Here is a 19,892-nt window from a genome sequence, read left to right on the forward strand (position 1 = left end):
TGGGGAGATCCCCACCAAAAAGCCATGATGTAGAAAGCCAGGGAACAGTTCTAAGTTAGCACAGTTCCTTGAACCAGAAAGCGAAGGAGCACATACACTCAAGTGCCAAGGAAATAGAAGGACAACCCACACACGGATAATACTCTGCTCAAGGGAGCAGTCCCTTTGGTGGCAGAGAAATGATGAAAGGAATAGGAGAGCTCACATTATCAACAAGTGTCTCAAGGGTTGGTGTCATCAGCAGAATTTTGTGTTCTTTGATCATGGGGCAACTTTTATGGCACTTGGCCTGCTGCGACTGGATCGGCTCCATCTCTCTGTTAGGGGTAGAAGGATTTTAGCTCATGAACTGGTGGAACTTATTTAGAGGGCTTTAAACTAGGTTTGAAGGGCTAAGGGAATGTAGCTGGGCTCTCTGGAAGCAGGCCCAAAGATGGTAAGCCTGAGTTAGGAGTGATATCAGCAGCCCAGGTGAGGTGTGTGTATACTAATGTGTGCAGCATGGGCAACAAACAAGAAGAGCTGGAGGCCATGGTGCAGCACTGGAGCTGTGGTGTAGTTGCCATCACAGAAACATGGTGGGATGACTCACATGGCTGGAGCATTGCACTGGATGGCTATAAGCTCTTTAGAAGAGACAGGAAAGGGAGAAGAGGTGGAGGAGTGGCCCTTTATATTAGGGATGCCATAGGTATTGAAACTAATGACGATGAAGTTGAATACCTATGGATAAGAATTAAGGGGAAGGCCAACAAGGCTGACATCCTACTGGGAGCCTGTTATCGTCCACCCAACATGGAAGAAGAGGTGGACAACTTATCCTATAAGCAGATGGAGAACGTTTCAGGATCACAAGCCCTTATTCTGGTAGGTGACTTCAACCTACCAGACATCTGCTGGGAACTCAATACAGCAGAAAAGAGGCAGTCCAGAAAGTTCTTAGAGTGAGTGGAGGACAACTTTTTGTGACAGCTGGTGAGTGAGTCCACCAGGGCAGAGACTATGTTAGACCTGATGTTTGCAAACAGAGATAGGCTGGTGGGAGATGTGGTTGGAGACTGCTTGGGGCACAGTGATCATGAATTATAGAGTTCTTGATATTTGGTGAAGTGAGGAGGAACACCAATAAGACGTTCACATTGGACTTCTGGTGGGCAGACTTTGGTCTGTTTAGGAGACTTATTCAGAGAGCTCCTAGGGAAGCAACCCTTTAAAACAAAGGAGTCCAGGAGAGGGAGGTGTGCTTCAAGCAGAGATCTTGAGGGCACAGGAACAGACTGTCCATGTGAGCCAAAAGATGAGTTGACAAGGCAAATGTCCAGCCTGGATGTGCAATGAGGTTTTGAAGGAACTTAGAAATAAAAAGAGGGTGTATCATCTTTGGATGGTCTATCAGGAAATATTTAAGGGGGTTGCTAGGGCACATAGGAAAAAAATTAGAGAGGCCAAAGCTCAGTTTGACCTTAATTTGGTGAGTTCTGTAAAGGATAATAAAAATGGTTTTACAAATATATTAACAGCAAAAGGAAGGGTAAGACCAACCTTTGTTCTCTACTGGATGTGGGACGGAACTTAGTAACTGCAGATGAGGAGAAGGCAGAAATGCTTAATGCCTTCTTTGCCTCAGTCTGTTACAGTAAGGTAGAAAAATTTTAAAAGAAAGGCCTCATAAAATCAGGTCTGCTCTGTTAAATGGATGGCTGGCCTTGTCAAGCTACCACTTTGCAAGTTCACATGTGAAAGTAATCCTGGTGTGAGCAGTTTGTTAACATAGCAATCTATTCCTGGGTGAAAAAAAACTTAACACCTGCATAAACATTAAATAAACCCCATGAGAACCAGTGAAGAAAATATGGAAACAATTGAAGAGTAGAGAAATTTGATGGACAAGTAAAATACCTTTTACTAAGCAATAAAGTAATTAGCAAGAAAGCTACTAACCAAATGGAGCCACACACAAGGTCTGTAAAACTGTATAAAAACGAGTTACTTGAATAAAGAATGGGCTTTTTCCACCATGAAGAAAATGGAGTCTTGTGTGATTTATTCCCATATCAGTCTTTAGAAGGAAGACGACTTGTCCTCAGGACTGCTGTCCTGGGTTGGCAGATGGTGTCAGGGAGCAGAATGGTTCCCCTGTTGTCCAGGAGGAGGCAGTCAGAGAACTGCTGAGCTGCTTGGATGTTCATAAATCTCTGGGATCAGATGGGATCCATCTCAGGGTGAGGAGGGAGCTGGCAGGTGAGTCTGTGAAACCGCTCTCCATCATTTACCAGCAGTCTTGGCTCACTGGTGAGTTCCAGATGACTGGAAGCTGGCCATTGTGACACCCATTCACAAAAAAGGTGGGAAGGAAGATCCTGGTAATTCTAGGTCAGTTAGCCTGACCTCAGTACCCAGTAAGGTGATGGAGCAGTTTACACTGAGCATCATCACACAGCACTTACAGGATGGCCAGGGTATCAGACCCAGCCAGCACGGGTTTAGGAGGGGTAGGTCATGTTTGACCAACCCAATCTCCTTTTATGACCAAGTGACCCACCTGGTGGATGAGGTCTGGGAAAGGCTGTGGGTGTTGTCTGTTTGGAGTTCGGCAAGGCCTTTGACCCTGTCTCCCAGAGCACACTCCTGAAAAAGCTGCAGCCCGTGGGCATGGACAGGAGCACTCTGCACTGGGTTAGGAACTGGCTGGATGGCCGGGCCCAGAGAGCGATGGTGAACGGTGCTGGCTCCAGCGGGGGTCAGTCACCAGTGGTGTCCCTCAGGGGTCTGTGCTGGGCCAGTTCTGTTCAGTACCTTCACTGATGACATGGAGGAGGGGATTGAGTCCTTCATGAGTAAATCTGTGGATGACACTAAGCTGGGACCGTGTGTTGATCTGTTGAAAGGTAGGATGGCTCTGCAGAGAGACCTGGAATGGTTGGATGGATGGGCAGAGTCCAATAGGATGAAGTTTAATAAGTCCAATTCTGGGCCCTCAGTTTGGGAAGGACATTGAGACGCTTGAGTGTGTCCAGAGGGCAGCAAGGCTGGAGATGGGCTTGGAACACAATCCCTGTGAGGAAAGAGCTGGTGTTGGTTAGCCTGGAGAAAAGGAGACTCAGGGGTGACCTTATAACTCTCTACAATTATGTGAAAGGTGGCTGTAGTCAGGTGGAGGTTGGTCATTTCACCAGGCAGCAGCTGACAGAATGAGAGGACACAGCCTTAAGCTGTGCCAAGGGAAATATAGGTTGAATATTAGGAAAAAGTATTTTATGGGAAGAGTGATATGGTACTGGAATTGTCTGCCCAGGAAGATGTGGAGTCACCATCCCTGGATGTGGCACATGGTTTAGTTGAGGTGGTGTTAGGGCATGGGCTGGACTCAATGATCTTGAAGGTCTCTTCCCATCTAGAGATTCTGTGACAGGGTTGGAGCAGGTTTGCATTTTTTGGCAGCCAAATAGCTACTCAGGGTGGCTAAGCCACAATACCAGAGTACTGTGTGTATACTGAAATCCCCAACAAAAACTGAAAACAGACTTAAACCCCTAAAGCAGGGGTGCTGCTGTGTGGCTAAAACCAAAGTGAAAACCCAGGCAGGTGCTGCAGCTGCACCTCTGAAGGGCACCAGTGGAGAGTGGAGGCAGAGCTGCTCCCTCTCTGCCCAGGACTCCAGCCGACGGCACCATGCCTGCTCGTGGTTTTCCAAGCACACACACTGACCACCCAGACTACTGAACAGCTGCATAGAAACAGCTTTGACCCCTGCCACATTTACAGCCATTACATTTCAGTTTGAATATTTCAGGTTGAATATTCAACCTTCATCCAGTGCAGAAAAAAATGCAAATACTATGTGGCAACCACTATTCTGCTCAAACCTAGGACTATCACAAATTATCTCAAACAGCAACATTGTGGAGAGATCCACACAAAGGAAATAACCAAGTAACTGCATTGTTCCTTGCAAATATCCTTTGTTTCTGATCAATAATATCACTTTTAAACATTTTTCCACCTCCAAAGGAGCAGTAGCCAAAACCAGAAAGCAAATTTCCCTGGGACACTTAACAAACTTTATTGTACATCTGTGAACTTAGAAGATGTTATTTATAAAACCAGCACATAATAGGACATTAGCATACAAATTGTTCAGGGTATGGTACACAGATATGCAAACCCAAGGCAGATCCTGATTTCTCTCTGTTGACTGCTGTGATGTATCATCACTGAGAAGCATTTCCCACTGCATGCTGGAGAAACAGTGCCTGACTGGAAAATCACATGGCACAACAAAAATTTAAACAGGCTTCCCAAAAGTTCAGAGGAGTGCTGTTCACACTGAGTGAACGAGAAAAAAAATTCTGGAAAATCATGAATTCTCTTCCTGCAGCAACTGTTTTGCTACCATTAATTCTACAGCATCAATTTTGAACAAACCAAGATGGACGCTTCCTGGCTCTTTCAATGATCCGCTTGCCTTCATCTTTTTCTGTGGGTTTTTCTCCTTCATAAAGGACAACAGTCTCTACAGTTGGAGCATTAAATGGCCCTCCTTCTTTCTTGTATATTTCCATCCGGATCAGTCGAGTTTCTTCTTTGACCTTTGCGTAACAATAGCCACAAAGGACGTGTTTCTGCTTCAAGTTTCCACATTCAGGACAAACATCTATGTTCCTCTAAAATGACAGTGGAAAACAGGAAAATTCATAATTTGAATAGCAGAAAAAAAGAAACAGGGCAAAATAAAAATATACAAATAAAAATGTTAAATTAGAGAAATTCACCTACCATTTCAAAATGTATTCCTCTACATAACTTTTCTGTAATGTGTTGCTATGTCAAATGCTTACTACTAAGAACAGCCTCTAAATTCAGTATTTAAGTCATTATGCTTAATTATGTTTGGAAGACTAAAGACCTATAGACTCAATTAGATGCACAGAAAATGTAGGCCTTTCCCATTTACATTGTCTGTTCAGCCAAAATTCACATTTTGTTGGCTTGCACCTCAAATGTCACTGTTTATTTAACCTCTGACTACTGTCACACATGGTGAATTACAAAGGAATTACAAAGGATTTATAAAGGATTTTAAAGATTACAGTATCTTTTAAGCTTATTGACTTACAAACAAACTCCAAAGAGCTTTTTACAGTCAGTTCTTCCCTCTGCAATGATTCTCCAAAACAAGGGCTTTGCTGCTCACCTTTATTTCTATGAGCTTGCTGGGGTTCCTCCGCCTGCAGCGGTTCACCTCGATGGTGCGCCTCTGCTTGGGCGCCGCCATCCACACCACGCTCTCTGGCAGGCTGGGCGCCCCAGCATCACCGATCCCTTGTGGAACAAGGGCTGGACCTTGCACAGCGAGTGCGGGTCCTGCAGGAGAAAGGAAAAAGAGGGGCATGATTGTCCCACTCCGCTCTGTACAGGTGCAGCCTCCCCTTGAATACCGTGTGCAGTTTTGGGCACCACAACATCAGAAGCATATAAAGCTCTTACAGAGCATTCAAAGGAATGGAATGCTCTGTATACACGAGGATGGTGAAGGGCCTGGAGGAGAAGCCATACAAGCAGCAGCTGAGGCTATTTCATCTGTTCAGCCTGGAGGAGATTGAGGGGAGACCACATCACATTCTACAACCTCCTCATGAGGGGAAGGAGAGGGGCAGGCACTGATCTCTTCTCTGTGGTGACAGGATTCAAGAGCATGGCATGAAGCTGAGTCAAGGGAGATTTAGCTCAGACATTGGGAAAAAGTTCTTCCCCCAGAGGGTGTCTGGGCACTGGAGCAGGCTCCCCAGGGAAGTGGTCAGAGCTCCAAGCCTGACAGAGTTCAGGAAGCGTTAGGAAAACGCTCTCAGGGACACGGTGTGACTCTTGGGGGTGTCCTGTGCAGGGCTGAGTTGGACTTGATGATCCTTGTGCGCCCCTTCCCGCTCAGCATAATATGTGATTCTGTGAGAAAGAAATTCCTCACAGCCAAGCCCCATTTACGTGCGGTCGAGCAAACACGACACGGATGCTGCCGTCACTCCCGAAGCAAGGCCAGAGCGGCGCCCCCGCCCCGCTCCCTCACTGACCCCAGGGCCCTCCGCCCTTCAGACGTAAAACGAGTCCCTCAGCCCCGACATCGGCCTCTCACAAAATCACACAATCGATGGACTTGGAAGGGGCCTCTGAGGTCATCTACTCCAAACCCTTCCCAAAGCAGGTGAAACGGGAACGCGTCTAGTTCCTTCAGCTGGGCGGAGAAGAGCCCGGAACCTACCCCAGGGCGGGCTCTGGCCCCCGAAGATTCCCGGCCAGAGGCCGCGCTCCAGCCGCCCCCAGCAGCGCTGCAGCAGAGCGCGAAGCCGCGGCAAGGGAGAGCGGACCAGGACCAGCACCGCCATAACCCCACACGGCCCCGCCGAGCCCTCGGGGGAGGCGACCCTCTTCCTGAGCCTTCTGGGAAACCGAGTGCCCTCAGCCTGTCACGACAGTGCAGGGAGACAGGACCAGGACTCCAAGTCCCAGCACAGCCCTCGCTACCGGGAGGGCGGGTCAGTGTAGGGCGGATGGAGGACTCAAACTCCCAGCATGCCTCACGGCGTGCCTCGCCGCCAACCGCATCCCAGGACGCTCAGGCAGAGGCCACCACGCCGCCAATCAGCGCGCTCGCTGTGCCTTAGCGCTGGGAGCGGGAGCGGCGCCCGCGCCTGCGCCCAGGAGCCGGCGCGGGGAGCGCAGGGGCTGGTGCCAAAATGGCGGAGCGCGGCTACAGCTTCTCTCTCACCACCTTCAGGTGCCGGGGCAGGGACGGCTGTGGGCTCGTGGGCAGAGGCGGGGGGGCTGCCGGGCCAGCGGGAGAACGGCGCGCAGCCTGAGCGGAGCGGCCTGCCGGCGGCGGCGAGGCAGGACCGAGGGGGCGCTTTGCAGAGTCATCGGGCCTGCGAGCGCTGGGGGACAGCGGGGGCTCTACCCGGACAGGAGTGCCGGGCGTGGGGAGAGCGGCGGGGTCAGGCGCCCGAGGGGGGCACGCAGCTGCCCAGAGCCCTCCTCAAGGGCGGCAGGGAGGCTCCGGGGGTCTGTCGCTGGCCTCGGGCCCCGGTGCGGGCGCCGCTTGTGTCTCCGCGTTGCTGTGAGACAGAGCTGCTGTAGGAGCACGTTAAGGTCTGTCCGGACACTGGCGCTGCCTTACAGCGAGTGCTTGGCTTAGCAAACTCGGGGCACCACACACACAGTGTAGGCTGGGGAATAACTCTGTGATTCTGAGCTAATTGGAAATGCCTGATGACAGCTGAGCTGTGGTGTCCTGAGAGCTTGCTTCAGATGTGGGAATGAGTGAAGCAGATGAGTTTTAAAATAGTTTGTGTTCCTTCCTGCTACGCTTGGCAGTGGCTGCTCTCCTTGCACTTGGTGTTGTGCACAGCCTGAACGTGGAATGATGACATGCACAGAGTGAATATGCTATGGAGTGGTGTCTGTTGGGGTATTGCTCTAATACCTAGAATGAAGATTAATTCAGAGTAAAGGAAATTACCTTCCATTCATTTTTTTTTAAGCTATTAAGTTATTCAGACTTATGTTGCATATAGAAAGAAGAAAAACTGATCACAAGAACCTTTATGCTGCTCATGGGGAAGTGTCCCCTTAATCTCAGCAGAGAGTCACGCTGTGTAATTGCAAAAGGGATTGCTAAAGGCTTGGTGCAGTTGAGCAAATGAAGCAGTTTGTAACCTAAAATGATGAAAAGAATGTTCTTAATGGATGGGAGCAGCCTAACATGCTTGCTCTGCTCAAGTAGATTGAATTCTTTATTAGCTTTCAGAAATTATTTCCTAAGGGAGTGACAATCTTTTTGTGTTTTACAGAAGCACTATGTGCTTGGAATGATCGTTCTGATTTGTTGTAGTTTGTAGTGGAAAAGCCAGAATTACTACTTTGTCACTCTTACACCCTGTTTCCTCTGTGACTACACTGATTGATTATTGCTTGCTTTGTTTTCTTCATCTAAGCACTGAGTTACATAATATCCCGTTTTACTTCTGCAACTATTAAAGCAGCAGTGTCTGAAATACAGCCTGGAGTCGAGAACAGATCCACTTGCAAAATCACTCGTCCAGTGCATGTTGCCTCTGGTGTCCTTTGTACTGGGGATGGGGAATGGACCCCCTCCACCCTCCTCCTTCTGAATAAGTTACTTTGTAACTCATTTTGCTTGACACCTGCAGCTCCATTCTGATGATTCTGCCTCCGTTACCAGAATAGCGTGGATCATTGAAACACAATACAGGAATACCTGGGGATGGAATGGGAGTTGCTGCTGTCTTGTGCCATTGACCTTGTGTGTTTGTCAGTCAAAAAGCAGAGCTGTGTTTTGCTGGTTCCTTTCAGCAGTGAACATCAGTGCCTTGAAAGCTTTCGGAAATCACACATACAATGTAATTTCAATAGAAAGTCATGACACACCCTGAAGATTTTTCCCCACTGAATGAAAACCTTTATTTTCTATCTTCCTTTCTAGTCCTTCTGGGAAGCTTGTTCAGATTGAATATGCTTTGGCTGCAGTAGCTGCAGGAGCTCCATCAGTTGGGATTAAAGGTATGTCCTGAAAATACTGATGGAATTGGGATTTTGTCTATTTTTTTGGGAGAACTAAACTAGTTTGGATCTTGTACTGGGTCTTTTGTATTGGATCCTTCTTTATCTTTCTTTCTGTTACATATTTTGTTACTCTTTACGGGGATTTTCACATGTTTTAATACATTTTATGGTTCTTGGGGTTCTTTTTTTTTTTGGGTGATTTTGGAGACATTCAGCTGGTAGAAGTAGATGTTTGGTTTTTGTGGGTTTTTTGAGTGTTCCTGTCCTTATATATAGAAATAACATAGACAAAAAAAAGATAGTTAGATTGCTCAATTATTAATGTTATACAGAATCTTTAGAATGGGATTATGGGAGCTGCCTGGCTATTTAAAAAAAGAAACAATGTGTTGGGTGTATTCATCAAAGTATCTCTCTTTAACCTGATTTTAAGCTTGAATGGCTTTTAAAAAGAGAAGAAGAAAATTTTTACAGTTTTATTAAGCTCATCCTGTGTTTTGACTGCTAATTTTAGTTTAATTTTTAAATGAATTTTTTTTTTCTTTTCCAGCTGCAAATGGAGTGGTATTGGCAACTGAGAAGAAGCAGAAATCCATTCTGTATGATGAAAGGAGCGTCCACAAAGTAGAACCAATTACCAAACATATAGGTTTAGTGTACAGTGGTATGGGTCCAGATTACAGGTACTAAAACATTCTGTTTGATCACCATTTAGATGCATATTCATACAAGTTTAAGTAATAGGTAGCAATTAGCTGTTTCTTTCTAAGTGTATGTCATAATATTATATGGCACTGTGAATGACATTCACTTGAAGTTTTTCTTAATATATTCATTAACTTGTCAACTAACCTTGTATCTAAAGAATAAAAGCAACGTAATTCAACCTTGCTTTAAATATTTCAGCAATTGCCTGGTTGATAAAATAACTCGGCACAGTCTTGTGTTGTTACATTGAGGTTATGCCAGATGTACAATTCCTGAATAGATATTTATATTATGAGTTTCCAGTTCTAGTAGGAATTTTTTTGACATAGTACTTTTGTCTTTGTTTTCAGAGTACTTGTGCACAGAGCTCGGAAGCTGGCCCAGCAGTATTACTTGGTTTATCATGAGCCCATTCCAACAGCTCAGCTCGTACAGAGAATTGCCTCTGTGATGCAGGAGTACACGCAGTCTGGGTACGTGCTGGGATTGCAGAGCTGCTTGGAAAGATTGTGGTGTTTAAATGGAATGAGTAACAGCTACCCACTGATTGGGGGGTTGTGGAAGAGGCAGTTTTTCAGTGGAGAATGTGCACAGAAAGTGTGCCAGTAGGAGGAGCGCTGACTGGCAGTGGGCGAGAATGGGTCTCCATATCTTGCACAAAAACATGTCAGCCAAGGCAGGACACTTTTGGTTTTGTTCTGTTGGTTAACTCGTCCTCATTACAGCCCTGGTCTGGGGAGAAGATAAACACATCCAAAATAATGGGTCACCTTTGACTTTCACTGGATAATTCATTCTATTTTTTTGTCTGTAGTGGTGTTCGTCCCTTTGGTGTATCGCTGCTAATATGTGGCTGGAATGAGGGGCGGCCGTATTTATTTCAGTCGGATCCATCTGTAAGTATCTTACACTTGTGAGTTGTGCTCTGATAAAACATGGGAAACTTTGCATGTGCTCATTAAATACTTTCTGTGACGAGAATAACAATACAGAGCTAGAGTGAAAGATAACGTCAGAAGTCAAAATGGGTCATGTCAGTAGGTGCTTGGAGCAAGCCTGCATCATTCTGTGCCTACAATGTTCCTGTACTGCTCTGAGGGATGGCAACTGTTTCTGAGGGAGGTCATCCCTTTTCATACCTTCTCACCTAGTTGATAGTGCCAGCAAAAATTATGTTCTGTAACAGCTACTAGGAAAAAATAAATTGACTCTTTATACCGTTCCAAACTGGATGGAATTTAAGCCAAAATCTGTAGCATTGTGAGATGTAATGCACATGCTGTGGTATTTAATGACAGTGGTCAATTTAAATGAGTTTATTTGCTGGGTTTGCAGTGCACTTCAGAAAAACTACCCTTTGATGCATGTATGAGGTTCAGTGCTTCAGATGAAAAAAATGAGGTCAGTGTAGTGATCACTGCAGCTTCTGGTGGTATGAATTACCTGATGCTTCAGTGTAAAAAGCAAAATGCAGGTGACTTGTTTAAGGCAGCTGATCTTCATGCCAGAGGAGGGAATAGAAGTGATGACTAAATATCTTGTTAGTAGTGAACATAAATAAGATGGCTGATTTGCAACAAGTCACTTACATTACTTTATCTTCAAAAAGAAGAATATGTGGGGTGAGCCTCAATAAGGATTTGAGTGTACACTCTCTCAAAGGCAAATGTACCATTTCTGGTTAAGGAATCCCAAATCCAAACTATGCTAATGACTTACTAAATGCATCTTTCAAAGTAGCGAGAGGATGAAAATAGGTGGGGTGCAATACACATCTTGTACAGTTTCACAGCATATGTTCCCATATAAAATTAGTCTCAATATGATCCAAAATTCTCTCCTGTAGTCTCAGAACACTCAGTGTTTTGCTGCTGTACTTTTTTACCAAGTGACTGAATACCCAGTCTTTCACTAAGTTACACAAAACAATTCAATCAATAAATTATTGCTTTTACAGGGAGCTTATTTTGCCTGGAAAGCAACAGCAATGGGAAAAAATTACGTCAATGGGAAAACATTTCTTGAGAAAAGGTAATGTATTTGATACTTCTCTGAAAAGATACTGTGTTTTGTTCAGGTTTCATATAAAATAGCCAGATTTTAAAAATGTACACTTTTTAAATTGTAAGAGCAAAGTTTTAAAATACTTAGGTGTGATGCTTCCAGTGTACTTGTTTACAAGTGGACAGGAAGTTTGATTTATTTAAACTCCAACTTTTGTGTTTATGTAGAGTTACTTGAGTGCAGTAGACATTATATTCAGCATATTTGCAACAATGTTTTATACAGTGTCAGTAGGAAAAGTAGTTGTTTTTTTTTTAAATTGTAACTTTGACTTTTAATGCCGCTATGCTTACAAATAATATTTGTATGAGAAACAGATTTTAGTAGTTTTGGGGATTTTAGAGACTCCAGGATTATTAAAATTTGTAAAGGTTTTTGTCCTATGCTGAAATAAATGAATGTCTGTTTACAGATACAATGAAGATTTGGAGCTTGAAGATGCCATTCATACAGCTATCTTAACACTAAAGGTTAGCAAAGCATTTAAGAAAGAAGTTTCTTTTATCTTCACTGACATGATTCACTGAACTGTATTTTTTTTAATAGGAGAGCTTTGAAGGGCAAATGACAGAAGACAACATTGAAGTTGGCATCTGTAATGAAGCTGGTTTTAGGAGGCTCACTCCAACTGAGGTTAAGGACTACTTGGCTGCAATAGCCTAGTAGAAACCCAAGCTAGACTGTGGTTCACACAAAGGTCTTTTTAATTTTGGCTACTTAAATGTTTTTCTTTGCAGTTTTTGCATACTTATTTCTACATGGTTTGTCTGAGAGATTTTTTAAACATCATGGATGCAAATACAACGGTCCTTGATATTGTAATACATGGAATCTTGTTAAAGATAATTCTTTCCCTTGATACACAAAATACTGTACAAAATGTAAAGTTATAGTGACAGCTTGAAAAAGGCTAAAGAATAAAATCAGAGGCCATTGTTTTGGGGGAAGGTGTCTGTGTGTCTTTTCAATCCTAGCCTGTTTACCTACATAAAACTTAGATTTCAGTATCCTTATTGCTGAGGAAACAGTTTTTCATATACAGCCATGGTGAACTTATGTTCAGCCTTCTTTTAAAAAATTTAAATGTTGAGTGATAGGATAATTTTTTCACTTAGGAATATTGTTTAAATGTTAATTAACCTCCAGAAATAGTTTTATGGGATGCAAAAGATCATGTACTTTCACAAAGGGGCAGGAAAGGCTTCCATTTCAGGTGTGTACTGTGATCTGATTGAGCCACTCTGCTTTTGACCATCCTGGTCTTTGTGTCCTAAGAACTTGTTTTACTTGAGTTATTTTCTTGGCCCTTGAAATTGCACCTTTACAGCCTTGAAATATTGTTAGGAAAAGTAGAAACGGTAACTTACTGAAAACTAAATTCATTTATCACTATCAATAAAAATCAATGGGATTTACAAAGCAGTATGAGAGTATGTAATGTAATTACTTTATCCCTTGAATTGTGCTAAAGTGTTTTCCAACTTGCAAGATAATTCTAAAGATGTAATGAAAGGAGCATTTAATTTGTGCACCATAACTTTTACAGATATTGTGTGGCTATATCAATACATTTGTTACATGTGTAGAGTCATTCATTCAAGTGTTAAAAACCCACATTTACCATAAAAGAAATGGGATAAATATACAGGCTTTTTTCCAGCATAAATAATCTGGTATGCAGCTATTTAAGTGAGTGTTTTCAGATTTTGTATTTTGAAAGCAATCTGATTGTTAAAACGTTGATAATGAACTCGGAGCAGCAGCTCAATCAGTCTGCTTGTACACAAGGCTAAGGATGTAGGGGAGCAGTCAGGCAGGCCCCACGTCAGCCAGCCATAACTAATGAAGAAAATACAGAATGTGAGTAGAAAATAGTGTATAAGCTGATTGACCTGTGCTTTCCCATGTCTGTCTTCTGATGGTTTTTGTTATCATCAGGTGAGTAAGAATTTCTGAAGCATGCCAGAAATTAATTTTTATTTCCTAATGTCAGAAATAAAAGAAATAAAAGCTCTGTCCAAATGGTTCATTAAGAGTTCTGCCAGATCACTTTTTGAGTACTCTACTCTGAAACCAGGCTGTACTCTGATTTTTATTCTAGAGAAAATAAAACAACTCAGATCTGAAACTGAAAGCTTTATATTGCTGCATCTTTGATGTAGAATATTTATGCACACTTAGTTTTTTAATGCTGTATAAATATTCAAGAGTTTTCTACATGCAAAAATGGATGTAGGTACTTCAGAAATTGACTGCAGTGGTTTAGTTGTCTCTGCTAATAGAAACAGTTGATGAGCAAAGAACACCCTATGAAGGGTAGTTGAAACCCAAACAAGTTTCACACCATGGTAAATGCTCCTTGTTTTGTGTTAAAGGATATGAGTAGGTCCCTGGTCTATTGCCAGTGGTTTTCACTTGGATAAGCCAAGCTGGTGACTGTTTTTTACACCATTAAGAACTGAGTCTCAGAACTCCCTGGTAATACTTAAACCTTGCAGTGAATCAGAGTTCATGGCACTTGGTGCAGTTTGGAAAGAATATGCATACTATTTTGAATTCAGACTTTATTTAGAGAATTAGATAATTTCATTAGTGCTAGTCAGATAGACCTTAATACTATGCTGCTCTGATGGAGAAAGTGGTGTGGTTTTAAGTGCAGGGTTCTTTTTTTAACTGCATGTCTAGAATAGTAGCTAAATTTTATCTACTATTTAAAGGGAAATCTTTAAACTGCAGAGACCTAAGTAACATATTTTTCCATTTAGAATCAAAGGAAATAGTATTTTTAACTTGAAGATGTATTTCTTAAATAAAATAATGTCAGGAGTGAGTGATACCAGTGCAGTGGACTGCCAGATTATATGGTGATTATGGTAATTTTGAAGAAGTGCACCCTTTAGTTACATGAGATTAGCTTTTATTTAATATTTTGTAGAAACTGCATAAAGGGGACAAGGTGCAATAAGACAGACAAACATTGTTCCTTTGTGAGAAATTACAAATTACAGGCTTGATTACTTCAGCTTACTATGAATTATAACTTTTGTGTCATTTCACATGTTCCTACTAATGCAGTCATTGAAAGAAGAGACACTTGTCACTTGCAGCATGTAATGTTGATTTGCTTATTCTGGAAGAGGAGCTGCTCCAAGGTTCTCAGGATAGTGTGACACCTATGAGAACTGGGCTTTATTTAATGAAATAAAGCCCAAAAGTGGGATTGGGATCTGAGAACCGCACCTTCTTTTAAGGAAGTCAGATGTTAGAATGACATCTGGTCCAACCTCCCTGCTCAAGCAGGATCATCTTAGAGCAGAGGGCACAGGATTGTGTCTAGATGGTTCCTGAATAGCTCCAGTGAGGCAGACTCCACCACTTCTCCAGGCAGCCTGTTCCAGTGTGCCATCACACACAGTAAAGGTGCAGTAAGCCCCTTACAACTTGCTTTGGCTTACTATTACTTTCCAGATCTTGTGAAATCATTCAGACAAGTACAGATCATCTCTCCCTGCAAGAACTGGCACTGAGAAGCCAAGTCTCTCTCGTGCTATAAGGGAGTATTGCTGCATGGAGAGGAGTGGGACCACAGCTCTGTCTGCTGTATGGAGGCAGGCAGCAACCTGGGGCAATATTTGGGACACTTCTCACATATTAATGGAATGGTTTAGTACAGCTCATTTTTGTTTTCCCAATGTAAGGGACCCAATGTGCACAGATCCAACGTGCATGGAGCCAGGGCTGTTGCTTCTCCAGCGAAGTTAAAGTCCAAGGCTAACTTGTCTCTGGCCCGTCTGTTCCCATTACTCCGTGCTATTGCAGCCTCACATTGAATATTGTGTGCTGTTCCAGGCATCACACTATAAGATACAAAGCTACTAAAGAGCATCTAAAGAGGGGCAACATATGGTGGAGGGCCTTGAGGGGAAGCTGTATGAGGAGCAGCTGAGGTCACTTGGTCTGTTCAACCTGGAGGACACTGAGGGGAGACCTCATGTAATTGCAATTTTTTAATGAGGGGAAGAGGGGCACTGACCTCTTCTCTGTGGTGACCAGGGGACAGGGTCGAGGGACTGGCCTAGAGCTGTGTCATGGGAGATTTAGGTTAGATATTAGAAAAAAGTTCTTCACACAGTGGGTGGTTGGGCAGTGGAACAGACTCCCCAACACGACGCCTGACACAGTTCAAGTGGTTTTTAGACTATACTCTCAGGAACACGGTGTGACGCTTGTGGCTGTCCTGGGCAGGACCAGGAGTTGGACGCAACGATCCTTGTGAGTTCCTTCCAACCAAGAATATTCTGAGATTGCGTCTGACCTGATGTAATGCATTTCGCCCTTGAAGGGTTTCCGCGATAAGCCGCGGGCACGGCGGGGAGCAGCGCCAGGCCGGGCGGGCTGGGGCCGTCGGAGCGAGGCGGGTGGTGCGGCTGTCCCCGCCCGGCGGCCCCGGGGGAGGTGCCGGGCTGGGCCGCGCCACGCCACGCCACGCCAGCCCGGGCCGAGGGCTGTGGCCGCCGGGCTGTGAGTACGGGCTGCGGGGGCTGGCGAAAAGCGGCGGTCCCGGGGGACGGAGCGGGGCCGGGAGCCCCCGGAGAGGCGAGGCGGGCCCAAGCACATCGCGTCCCGGCAGTGACCGGGGGACGGGGGAAGAACAGGAGCGACAGGGGCCGTGTCCCCACCCGCCCGCTCCGCCGGAGCCGGCGTGTGGGCGGAGGGCGAGGCTGGGGGCGGCCGGCGGGCCGAGCCGGGCTGGGGCGAGCGCTGAGGGCGCCGTGCCCTCACCCGAGATGGCGGCGCGGCCTCCCCGGCGCGGCGAACACGTGATGGCGGAGAGGAGGGAGAGGAGGAGCGGGCCGCGCCGGGCCGGGCCGCGGGCGGGAGGGTCGGCCGGGGCCCCGATCCCCGCCCAGGGGAGATCGGGCCCTGGGGCGAAGGCACGGGACGGTGTGTGACCTTGTGATTGATAATGGAGCTACTGCCCAGTAGTTGTGCTGAATAAGTATTTGCGTCTGTGGTTTTAGTGTCACTGCAGCCCTTGATTTATGTGTGCTCTGCGTTGAAGCGTGTGTGTGTCTGTGTGTGTGTCTGTGTGTCTGTGTTTGTGTGTGTGTCTAGGAGTTGTAGCTGCTGTGGGGAGAGGTGACCAGTTACTAATCATGAGGTTTTACTCATTGCATCACATTCAAGAATAAGCTTGTGGCAGTGGCAAAGACTTCGAGGGGGAAAGGCTGATTTTTCTGGCCTGCTGGGACTGTGAAGAGCGTGAGTACGTCACCTTGGAAGGCATCAGGAATCTTGGCCATGAAGAAGCAGGTGGAGATGTTGCTGATGCTGGATAGGGACCAGGCCAGTAGCAGTCAATGCTGGCCGTTTCCACTTGGCCATAGGGCCAGGGAAGCCCACTGCTTGAAGGCAGCCCACTGCTTGAAGGCAGGCCACTGTTTGAAAGCAGGCCACTGAGTTGTCCTGGTAGAGCCTGTTGTAGGACCTGGCTATGTCTTGTTGCTCCTTTTCATTTGGAGTTTCATTTATCTTGTCCTTTAATACCAGTTTACTTCAACATGCGCGTTAGGTAAGAATTATAGGAAGAATTACAGTGTTTATGCTTGTAGTCAGGAGTCAAAATTTATTTATTTTACTATTCATAGTGGTTATTGTCTTAAATATGCTATTGTTTGGTGTAGTATGAATCCTACATTTTCAAAGACAGCACATATTCAGTAAAAGAATTCCAATCATACTTTCCTTAAGGAAGGCCTGCTGAAGTAATATAGATGTGGAAAAATAGATTTATCAGTTGCAACCCAGTAAATCTCTTAGTAGAATTAGAAAACATAGCAATTTTAGCATAGAGATTCTCCTGGTAGTATAACTACAAATCATAGTCTGTCATGAGGCTGTGTAATAGAAACATATGATGGTTTGGGTTGGAAGGGACATTAAAGATCATCTAGTTGCAACTCCCCTGCTGTGTGCTGGGACACCTTTTACTATGGTGGCTTCTACTGTACCAGGTTGCTCCAAGCCCCCTCCAACCTGACCTTGACTTTTACCACTCCAGGGATGAGGCATCCACAACTTCTCTGGGCAACCTGTCCCAGTGCTTCACCACCCTCTGAGGGGTTCATGCACTGAGTTGAACAGTGCAGGTTCAAAGCTGGGTCTGTGTAAGCATGTTGGGTAGCTTTTAATTTTAATGGTAAGTGTGATGAGAGAGAGAGAGACAAGATTTGCTTATGGCATTAACTGTATTTCTGATTTTGCTCTGGATGGCAGCTTTTGCAAATGAGTTGTGAGGGTTAACATCCCTCTAAGTGACTGGCTGAGTGAAGATCTCTTATGTGGGGGGAAACCACAAGCTTGCAAGGTCTGTGTGTAGATTTGATGCTACCTTGCTGAGAACTGGTGTCTTCTGAGGCTGTAGGTTAAATTTCTGAAGGTGAAGGAAAGGTATTGAACTCATCACTGGGACTTTGTGTTGAAGATCCAGTCCTTGTGCTTTACAATACCTATTGCACTTAAGTCTACTGCAAGGCTGCAGTGTATACTATTAGAAAGAACTCTTTAGACTGTTTTTATTCTTGGCCATGCAATAACACTCTTTGTTCTCACTTGACAGGAATAATGTTTCCAACATGTCTGTGCAGTCACTGCTTTGTGAAAGAATTGCTGTTGCCAAAGACTTGATTAAGAGAGCAGAAGCCCTTTCCAAGTCCCAGAAAAGGAGAATAGAAGGTGGGGCAAAGCTCTGTAGCAAACTGAAGGCAGAGCTAAATTTCTTACACAAGGTGGAAGCAGGGAAAGTGGCCATTAAAGAATCCCATCTGCAGAGTACAAACCTTACCCACCTCCAAGCCATTATTCAGTCAGCAGAGAACCTGGAGGATGTTGTCAGTGTCCTCCACGTCTTTGCTTACGAGGACAGGTTTGGAGACAAGCAGACACTGGTGGTAGATGTCGTTGCAAACGGAGGTCACACGTGGGTGAAGGCCATCGGTCGCAAAGCTGAGGCCCTGCATAACATCTGGCTGGGAAGGGGCCAGTATGGTGACAAAAGTGTCATTGAGCAGGCAGAGGACTTCCTGCAAGCAAGCCGTCAGCAGCCCGTGGAGTACAGCAATCCCCACATCATCTTTGCATTCTACAACAGCGTGTCCAGTCCTATGGCAGAGAGGCTCAAGGAGATGGGGATATCTGTGAGAGGAGATGTTGTTGCTGTGAACTCACTGGTGGAACCATCTGCAGAAAACGAGCACCTTGACAGCAGTGAATCAGATGAAGAAGGCTCTGAACTCCTGCAGGTGACAAGAGTAGACCGGGAGAATTTAGTGGCCAGCATTGCTTTCCCTACCCAGATTAAAGTAAACGTCTGCAATAGAGTTAATTTGGACATCACTACCTTAATAACCTACGTCTCTGCGCTGAGCTATGGTGGCTGCTACTTTGTCTTCAAGGAAAAAGTGCTGACAGAACAAGCAGCCCAAGAAAGAAGAGAGAGAGTCCTGCCTCAGCTGAAGGAGTTCATGGAAGGAAAAGAGCTCTTTGCCTGTGAATCTGCTGTCAGAGATTTCCAGTCCATCTTGGAAACGCTGGGAGGACCTGGAGAGAAAGAGCGAGCTGCATTGCTTGTTAAAAGAATTAACGTGGTGCCAGATCAGCCTTCGGACCGTGCCTTAGGACTCGTGGCTAGTTCAAAAATCAACAGCCGCTCTTTAGCCATTTTTGGCACAGGAGACACTTTGAAAGCCATCACCATGACTGCAAATAGTGGGTTTGTGAGGGCAGCAGCAAACCAAGGAGTCAGGTTCAGTGTTTTCGTCCATCAGCCACGAGCACTGACAGAAAGCAAAGAATCTTTAGCCACACCTCTACCAAAGCGCTGCCCATCTGATAACGGAGTGTAACTCATTTAATGAGTTGCAATGGAAAATACTGCAGCTACTGCAGTGGAGGCATTTGGAGAAGCAGAAGAGTCATAGCAATACAGTTTTGGGTGTGTATCAATAGTGACAGCAACTAGCAATGGAAGAGCTCCTCAAGGGATTTGTAATATTTTTGCTACTTCCTTGAGGTTATTTTTTGTCCAGCTGACCATTAATTTATTCACTAAAGTAATAACAAGTCAATGAAAATTTTTAACTGGCTTACAATGCATTAATTGTATCCATCCCCATTAAAAAGTTCAGTTAAAGCACAAGTTACTGAGGTCTTGTTATTTTTGTCCTCCTCAGAGAGGTAAAATTCGTCATCTTAGATGAACTTTGGGCTTGACTTCCATGGAACTTATATCTTTCTTTCCCCTATTCCATCCAACGTTGGTTTTGGTTGGTTCAGGGGGACCTTGTGCAGAGACTTATGCCTTTTTGGGAGTGTGGTGTTTCGTGAAGATGTGAAAAGTAGCCATGAATAGAAACCAACTTAAGCCTTCCTTGTCTTATTGAAAGCAACCTCTATGTGTATACCAGGGTTAGGCTGAATTAGGCAACAGCTTTAAAATTCCTGGAAAAATCAGTTGGAGTTGATTTGCATTAATATGTTGTTGCTCT

General features: G+C 44.8%; 3 protein-coding genes across 5 annotated transcripts; 2 read left to right on the top strand and 1 right to left on the bottom strand.

Annotated features, from left to right (window-relative positions):
* Window positions 1–4,038: 4,038 nt before the first annotated feature.
* MRPL32 (mitochondrial ribosomal protein L32) lies at window positions 4,039–6,432 on the bottom strand. Its single transcript, XM_059474147.1, has 3 exons — window positions 6,257–6,432; window positions 5,195–5,364; window positions 4,039–4,664 (listed from the first exon to the last, which is right to left on the bottom strand). Exons 1-3 carry the CDS (start codon window positions 6,378–6,380, stop codon window positions 4,410–4,412), a joined length of 549 nt encoding a protein of 182 aa, XP_059330130.1. The 5' UTR covers window positions 6,381–6,432; the 3' UTR covers window positions 4,039–4,409.
* Window positions 6,433–6,697: 265 nt separating this feature from the next.
* Window positions 6,698–12,293, top strand: PSMA2 (proteasome 20S subunit alpha 2). Its single transcript, XM_059482661.1, has 8 exons — window positions 6,698–6,772; window positions 8,495–8,571; window positions 9,125–9,257; window positions 9,633–9,755; window positions 10,097–10,178; window positions 11,240–11,313; window positions 11,759–11,816; window positions 11,893–12,293. Exons 1-8 carry the CDS (start codon window positions 6,732–6,734, stop codon window positions 12,007–12,009), a joined length of 705 nt encoding a protein of 234 aa, XP_059338644.1. The 5' UTR covers window positions 6,698–6,731; the 3' UTR covers window positions 12,010–12,293.
* Window positions 12,294–15,720: 3,427 nt separating this feature from the next.
* Window positions 15,721–19,543, top strand: C1H7orf25 (chromosome 1 C7orf25 homolog). Of its 3 annotated transcripts, none has more exons than XM_059481899.1 (2): window positions 15,721–15,867; window positions 17,966–19,543. In XM_059481899.1, the coding sequence occupies exon 2, from the start codon at window positions 17,982–17,984 to the stop codon at window positions 19,248–19,250; it is 1,269 nt and encodes a 422-aa protein (XP_059337882.1). In that variant the 5' UTR covers window positions 15,721–15,867; window positions 17,966–17,981; the 3' UTR covers window positions 19,251–19,543. The 3 variants fall into 3 exon arrangements, with proteins under 3 accessions (XP_059337882.1, XP_059337900.1, XP_059337891.1); XM_059481917.1 differs by having other exon boundaries at window positions 15,840–15,871; XM_059481908.1 differs by lacking the exon at window positions 15,721–15,867 and adding an exon at window positions 16,190–16,290.
* Window positions 19,544–19,892: the final 349 nt, after the last annotated feature.

This window comes from Ammospiza nelsoni, chromosome 1, assembly GCF_027579445.1.
Source record: "Ammospiza nelsoni isolate bAmmNel1 chromosome 1, bAmmNel1.pri, whole genome shotgun sequence".
Classification (NCBI taxonomy): Eukaryota; Metazoa; Chordata; class Aves; order Passeriformes; family Passerellidae; genus Ammospiza; species Ammospiza nelsoni.